Source organism: Vigna angularis, chromosome 10, assembly GCF_016808095.1.
Source record: "Vigna angularis cultivar LongXiaoDou No.4 chromosome 10, ASM1680809v1, whole genome shotgun sequence".
Taxonomy (NCBI): domain Eukaryota; kingdom Viridiplantae; phylum Streptophyta; class Magnoliopsida; order Fabales; family Fabaceae; genus Vigna; species Vigna angularis.
The window spans coordinates 18348558-18357004 of record NC_068979.1 but is presented as its reverse complement, the minus strand read 5'-3'; the positions used below and the strand labels follow the sequence as shown (position 1 = coordinate 18357004).

Genomic DNA, 8447 nt, shown 5'->3' with positions numbered 1-8447 from the left:
TCTAATTTTTTTGCTATATTCGTCTAATTATTATATGGACAGACTCGTCTAATATATATTGCTAGACTTGTCTAATGTTTTTTATTATCCTAATCTAACTAGTGTATGAACAAATTGGTCTAATATGTATTGCAATATCCATTTAATAATTTTTGTTATATTCGTTTAATTAATTAACAAAATTAATTATCTAATGTTTTTTGTTATATTCATCTAATTGGTATATAGATAAACTTGTCTAATGTATATTATTAAACTTGGTAAAAAAAAATTCTACATTCATCTAAAGAGTGAATGGACATAATTATTCAATGTGTATTGTTAAATTTGTTTAATTTTTTTATACTTATCTAGTATGTATTTATAGACTCATCTAATCAATGTAAGTTTGATGTATTATTTTATAATCTTTTAATCACAATATAAATACATTAGTAATATATTTTAAGATAATTAGTTTATTAGGTTCTACCTTTTGTTTCGATCTTACTAAAATTACAAGTGGTTACATTTTAAAGTTAAAAATAATAAAAAATAAATTAAAAAATGTAAATAAAAATTATAATATTAAAAAGTATGGTTGTTTTATTACAAATATATTTTTTAAAACCTTTGAAATTAAGTAAAGCAAAATAAAGGGATAAAAAGGAAAATAACTTTCATGTGCATATGACACTAAAATAAATATAAATAAATAAAAATTAAAAAAATAAGATAAATGAATAAAAACTAAAATATTTTTCATGTACATTACAACAAAATAATTACTTAATAAAAATTTTTAAGACACTTGTTAACAAAATAAAATAAGTATTAAAGTAAATTTCTTAATATTTTTTATATTATAATAAATTACTAATAATATTATTTACATTAAATTACACATTTAACATTATTTTTGTATTTCATGATATAATTATGTTTAATATTAATTTACAAAAGTATCTGGCATGCACTACTATTATATGTTATTTTTTAAAATTAAAATTAAAAATATATGACATTTCATTAAAAGTATAGAAATTATAGGTATTTTTAAATTAAATTAAACTTTTTTATTATTATTGGTAGCAGTATCTTTCTATTTAAATTACATCATATTTTTTTAAAGCTTTTAAATCGCTTTATTGTTTTTAATACAGCTGTTATAATTATAAAAATAAATCCAAACGTAATCAAAGTTAACTATTATTTTATATTTTACATTAATTTAATAAATTACAAATATAAAAAAGAATGTTTGCATAATATAATTAAATGAATATATATTTTTATTATATAAAACTATTGCATGAAAATTTTGTTAAAAAAAAGGTAATTTTGACCCTAAAATAAAACTTAAATCATAAAACTAATTACTAAAAAGTCATTATAAATATTAATTGAAAAGTAAAATTTAGGAAAAATTTCTGACATCAATAACTACTATTTTGATTTTTTACTATAAAAATACAATATTCCTAACAATTTTCTTTTTTTTTGTGTAGAAAAAATGAGAGTGAAAAATAATGTTGATGGTACAAATTTGTGGAGTTAAAGTATCATTTATTTCAAAATTCATTATGCATGAACATTTGTTACAAGAGTGGTGCCTAAGAAGGACCCTCCCCTAGAAAAACACACTGGTTGGTCATACTGCAGTTTTATATTAGTTTTTATGTGTTGCTCATCACACTAAACACTCTCACATTTCACAAGTTGTTTTCTACCTTCTACAATCCATGGCTTCCTTAGTTCAATCTTCTTGGCAGGTTCTATTTCACCCCATTGTTCCAGTTTCATCTCTGATTGCTTTTACAATCTTCAAAAGTTGGTCTTTTGTTAATCTTGGTTCACAATCAAATTTTGAACTAGTGTTTGATGCTTGGGCACTTTGCATGATGTTGTGATTGCAGTTTTTGATCACACATTTCAGCGAATTTCAATTGGCCTGTCTGGGTACTTTCTTTCTGCATGAAGGTGTTTTCTTTTTGTCTGGACTTCCTTATATGATGCTGGAAAGGTCAAGGTGGCTCAGCAAGTATAAGATTCAGGTTTCACCTTATTCTTCTTCTGTCTTTGACAATTGGATTTGAGGACATGTTTCACTGGATCAAATGTTGTCCTTGTTAACTGTTTTTCTTGGTTGGAAAATCAATTTTGTATTCACTTGATATGGTTTTATTTGAGAGTTGCAACAGATTTCCCAATGTCTTTCCATCTTCTTTGTTTCTATGTCCTGCATGATGAAGATGTCAAAGGTTTGAGAGAGAAATACAATTTTTATTGTGGATCCTACCGGATGGGCCTTATTTGATAAAGATGAGTTTTTCCTTTCTCTTCATCAGAATCATATGTTGTTCAAGAACAAAAAAAGGATCCAAATGCCCTCTGGCTGACCATTCACATTTATGTCTTTTCTTCCTTCTCTTTATGCTCTGAATGGAAAGGATTCAAAGAATCCCTTGCAGCACTTGCAAGTTTGATTTCTGCTATGTTTAAATTATTGCATTGACTGAAATCTCCCAATGCCAGTACATGCAGAAAATTTCTTAATTTCTTCTTTTTCTATATATATCAAATTATTTACCATGGAGAAAGATAGAGTTTCTTCACTTCTCTTTTTCTCTTTTGTTTTCACTCTTTATTAGAAGACTGTGAGTTTTGCTTTAAAAAATTGTACTAAAAGCACGGAATTTAACATAATTGTACAGAAAACAGGCAACAATAGAGTTTTCAGCAGTTCTTTGTAATAAAATTAATATTGAAAACCATTTGAAAATAAGAAGATAGTTGTATAATTAATCACGAAATTAGAGAATGAAAAAAAAAAAGACATTTCCTCAAAATATGTGGTCCCTTTGTTCTTTCCTGTTTTATAATAATCACTTTTTTTCTCTCAGTTCAAATATGACAACCAATATGTTGCTTAGTAATCATCTTTATCTTTTGTATTTCCACCATTTTGAAGCTTGGCCGTCTCATAGTGTATTTGGAAAGCTTTCAGCCATAAATCACATCCTTGATGTGAAAAATGTAAAAGCTAGAACCATTTTGATTTGAAAAGAGTAGAAGCTAGAACTACTAGTTTCCATTTTGATGTGAAAATTGGTGTTCCTGATTCACTTCCACACAGTTTGTTAAATATATATATAGCTATTAATGCTTCTTTCATGCAGGCAAAAAATAATAGCCCTGCAGCTCAGAAAAAATGTATCAGTGGTTTAATGCTGTACCATTTTGGTGTCAATCTACCTGTTATGATCATTTCTTATCCTTTACTTAAGCGCATGGGTATGCAGATCAGTCTTCCATTGCCATCTTGGTACTTCATGAATTCTTTTAGTGATCATAATAACAATAATAATAAAGTAATTTTTGAGCTACATGATAGAAAGCTATTGATATGAACATTTATAAATTTCTTTTACGTAGACATGAAAATATTTTGTTTTTGGTTTTGCAGGAAAATCATTTTAACCCAAATAATCTTTTACTTCATATTGGAGGATTTTGTATTCTACTGGGGACACAGGATGTTGCATACCAAATGGTTGTACACAAATGTGCACAGTGTTCACCATGAGTAAGTACTATGCATATTCTGGGTTTGATTTTCATATGTTCCTTTGAAAGTTTTGCTCACAGTTCCAAGAGGTTTTTTCCATGTTGTGAAGATATGCTACACCATTTGGACTTACTTCTGAATATGCTCATCCTGCTGAGATACTTTTTCTTGGATTTGCTACCATTATTGGTCCTGTTCTCACTGGTCCTCACTTAATGACTCTCTGGACATGGATGAGTTTGAGAGTCCTGGAGACAGTTGAGGTGCATTGTGGCTACCATTTTCCATGGAGTCTTTCAAATTTCATTCCATTATATGGGGGGTGAGTGTGATACTCCTTTCCCTTGACATCATGCACTGGATTTATTCTATTATAGTTCTTATAATCTTCATTTTCAGAGCTGATTTCCATGACTATCATCACCGGTTGCTGTATACCAAATCTGGAAACTACTCCTCAACCTTTACATACATGGACTGGTATGTCTTCTTCCACTATGAAAGTATTAGCCTTTTTGGTGTTATAAGAATAGAACTAAAATGATAGGAGATAGAAGATATTGTATTACTTAGCCAATCAAGCTGCATAAGTTGTACATGTTTGCACAAGAGTAATTCATTCCCTTGAACGAAAATAGTGTTCCCGAATGTTTAGTAACTCAATACATTTTGTTTTCTAATTGTTTGTCTAACATTTGGTTAAGATTTGAGATGGCCTAACCCATATTTTCATGCATTCTTTGAACTAAGCTTTTCTTTTAAGATGTTTCACTAGTAATGCTGACAATGGTATGTAAAATTTTGTTGTTTTCTGTGTACAGGATTTTCGGAACTGATACAGGGTACAAAAACTTGAAAGCATCCAAGAAAGCAGAAGCTGAAAGCAGTAGCCATCAAAAGAAACAGCATTGAGGTACAAATGTTCTTGGGAGTATGCAGAAAGTGTTGATATCCAACTAAAGGCATAATATCATTGTCATACTGTACTTGGTTTTTTGCTGTTCTGGTGTGCATAGTTCAAAGGCTTTCTTTCAAGACATATATCTTTTGCTTTTCAGACCAAATAATAAAGTCATTGTCTTCAATGGTTCATTTTAAGCATAAGACTTAACCTTTCAATTGATTTGCAATTTGGTCATGCTTCAAAGTTCAAAGCAAGCACTATAAGGCTCTCTCTATTTGATCTTAAATATTTGATACCAAATATATGAACATCTTAATCAGAATTAACAAGTATTTGTCATAACTTTAATAGATTGCTCTTGAGTTTTGATATTTCTTAAGTAGCATAATCAGAATTAACAAGTATTTGTTATTTTTCTGATTCTAAGTTCATTGATTTATATCGTTAGACTAATCAAGATATATTTAAGATATCCGTTTTGGAATTTTATCAGTCAAAAGTATGAAAAGAGAAAAAAAGTATCTAAACGGTCATAAATTTCGATTCTAAACTACTTCTAAAGTACATGAGAGGATTAAGTATGGTAAGAACATTTATGACATTGAAAAATTGCTGTTGAGTTTTGTTCATCTCTAAGAACATCTTGAGAATAGAGACACTCAGCATGTGAATACTGTGATATTTGGAAAGGAAGCATCTTGAATGAGTGTGATGAGTAATTAAGCAAACTGAATACAGTGTTTATATAAAACATTTGATAATCTTAAATGATAAAAGATACCATGTGATTTCGAGTGAATGTCTATATGTTTAGTTATATTTGGAGAAATTAGTTTCAAGTTAAAATATTTCAGAAATCTTGTAAGCTGAATACAATTTTTATAATGATTTTTTCTGTTAGTTTGTTTTTAAAATAAATACATTTAAAAATAAATTACCTCTTTCTAATATCAAGGTTAAAATATACCTTATTGTACTAAAATTTGGATTTGTTTCTTTATTTTTTAACAGATTTATTATAATTTTAAACGCATTTATACTTTTATCTTTTAAAAGAAAAGCTGATACAGCCTTTATGAAAAAGTAAATATTGATCATCTTATGCAGTTTTTACTCTGTTGAATATTTGAAACTTGTTTCATTAAATTACTTTATTTAACTCAAGTTGTACTTGAAAATAAACTTAAAGTCATAAACACAGAATTCTCTTTTAATTTTAATTAGAGAAAATAACGGAAAAGAAAAGTTAAGTTTTTTAATATGGAAATATTTAGTTAAACACTTGAGTTTTTTTTTTCATACTAAAGTTATTTTTTTTTTCTGAAGTTATTTTTTATTACTATTCAAATGAAAATTCAGATGAAATAAATTAAATTTATTGCATTTAAAGCAATTGAAAAGCTAGTTAATATTTCATTAAATATTTTATTTTAATGATTATAAATAAATATTATTGCATAAGCATGGGTACGGTATAATAGATTTAAATATTAATATAAACTTTATTTTTTATTGATAAGTTCGACCTTTCATTTATTTATTATTTTCTTTTCATCCATATTTAATTTATCAAATACTTAATAACATTAAATATTATATTAATTAAATTGAATGTAATACAAAATCAGCTTAAGAAATTATTAAAAATCTTAAAGTTAACATTAGACGACTTAATATGCACTTAAATATTATATTTATTGTACACATTAAAAAATTCATCATGTATATTATATATTAACTTTATGATTATTTATTTATTGAAAATTTAAGTGTAAGTAGAAATACGAATGTTAAATATTATATAGAAATTTCATAAAACTATTAAGATTTTGTATTGAAGTAATATATTTTCTTGTATTATTTGACTTATATTTCATTAATTTGTATCTTCTATCAATAAATCCATCACTATTCAACACTCCACTTCTTCTGCTAATTGATTTGTATCTTCTATCAATAAACCCATCATGATATAAAAAAATATAAGAAAAAAGAGAAGGATCAAAACAAATTATTCAACACTCCCCTTCTGCTAATTGATTTGTATCTTCTATTGATAAATCATCATGATATAAAAAAAATATAAGAAAAAGAGAAGGTCACAAAAAATGATTATAGAAAGAAAGTATTGTATATCCAAAGAAAAGGAAAAACAAGATTGTATAAGATACAAAATGTAACAATGAAAGAAAAAAAATCGAATATGAAGAAGCCACAATACACCCTTCGATCATATGAAGAGCTCGACTCCATAAGTAACTAGACCATAGGAAGAACTCGATAATATGGACGTCTCAGTCACAACACATAGCTTGACAACTTTGAAGAACTCGATTAAAAGAAAAGCTTGACAATTCTACAATAACTTGACCACTTGGAGACAACTCGTAACAATTCGACCATAGCTTAACTCGACAACACTATAATGGCTCAACAACGACTAAGTACAACTCGACAGCTATGCAACAACTTGACCACAACTTAGAAACAACTCAACAACATTGCAACAACTCGACAACACAAGATGATGAACTTATTATATACAGTGTGATTGTAACGATTCCATTATCAACTTTAACAAAAACATTTGCATATTACTCCACATGTTACATATATTTAATATTTACATGTATAAATAATTACGATTATCACTTTTGATTTTAAATTACATTAATCTAATCAAATCAAAGTTTATAATAAAATTAGAAGATATTAATATCTATTTTACAAGATTCAGATAACAAATGAAAATGGTAATAAACTATATGGAGAGTTGACTTATAACTATAATTGTTTTTATCAAATGTTTCTAGTAACTAACCTTGTTCGTAAAATTTTGTTGTAACAATTTTTTACCACTAAAAGATTATCCCTACATATAGACTCAAGGTATCTAACCAAAGCAACTTATTAAATTTTTTTCAACTAATTCGAATGCTGTTAACAAATTATCTTGTATGTCACCAAAGTAATTCACATGATAATTATTTCAATTAATAAATTAACAAGAAAATAATTTTTATATGAATATTTCATTTAAGATACATAGATTTTAATTATTTTAAATTTTTTGAACATAGCACAACAAAATACTTGTATTGTGAACATACACTTCTTTAATACACTCTGTCAAGGATTATTATAAGTTTGGAATTTTTGGGAGTGATTGTATTAAAATTTGAGTGTAAATTAGAAAGCCCAGTCCAACTGTATAATTCAAAGAGAAATACTGGGTCAGGTAAAGCCTTTTTTCCACAACATAGAAATAACAACAAACATACTGTTAACTGTACTTCTCTATCAACACCCTTGTTTTACTAAGTTAAATCAGTATCCCATTGTTCAAACAACCCACACTACAATAATTAAACTTTATTTTCTACTAAAATAATATATTTTCGATTTTTCAGTATGATAATTCCTGCATCTTTCGATTTTGCTTCGTGGTTTTCCCAATCATTATATTAATCAAGTATAATTAAGAGTAAGGAGGACAAAGCGGATATCGACACCAAATTAATCCGATTTAAAGGTGGATTAGGTAGACTGTTTTTTTAAAAATTAACATAAAAATAAAAATATTTTAAAAAAATATTTTTTTATTATATTATTTAAACATGTAAGAATATAATAATGTTGTAAATTAAATCATTAACATTGGTAAATTAAGTTTTAATAAATGTTCATAATAAAGTAATATAATGTAAAATAAATAGTTATTTTAATTTATTCACATAAAATATTAATTAATTAATTAAATATTTATAAAATATGTATATGATTAAGTATGTTATATATGTACACACACATATATATATATATATATATATTATACAAACAAAATTTAGAAAAATTAAAATTAAGAAAAGAAATAGGTGAAGTATTCAACTAACTTGTTGACTCGTGTTTTGACGAAACCGGTCAAGATTTCAAGCTTTTCATGTTTCATTTTGAACGGGCTAAATAAACTAATCTATTTTACCGCTCTTACGAAGA

The 8447-nt window shown here is 26.4% G+C and overlaps 1 protein-coding gene across 1 annotated transcript; it reads left to right on the top strand.

The window, feature by feature from the left end:
• The first annotated feature begins 1628 nt into the window (after positions 1-1628).
• On the top strand, positions 1629-4711 carry LOC108323139 (methylsterol monooxygenase 2-2). Its single transcript, XM_017555503.2, has 7 exons — positions 1629-1751; positions 1896-2033; positions 3159-3304; positions 3446-3565; positions 3657-3869; positions 3947-4027; positions 4369-4711. Exons 1-7 carry the CDS (start codon positions 1722-1724, stop codon positions 4457-4459), a joined length of 819 nt encoding a protein of 272 aa, XP_017410992.1. The 5' UTR covers positions 1629-1721; the 3' UTR covers positions 4460-4711.
• Positions 4712-8447: the final 3736 nt, after the last annotated feature.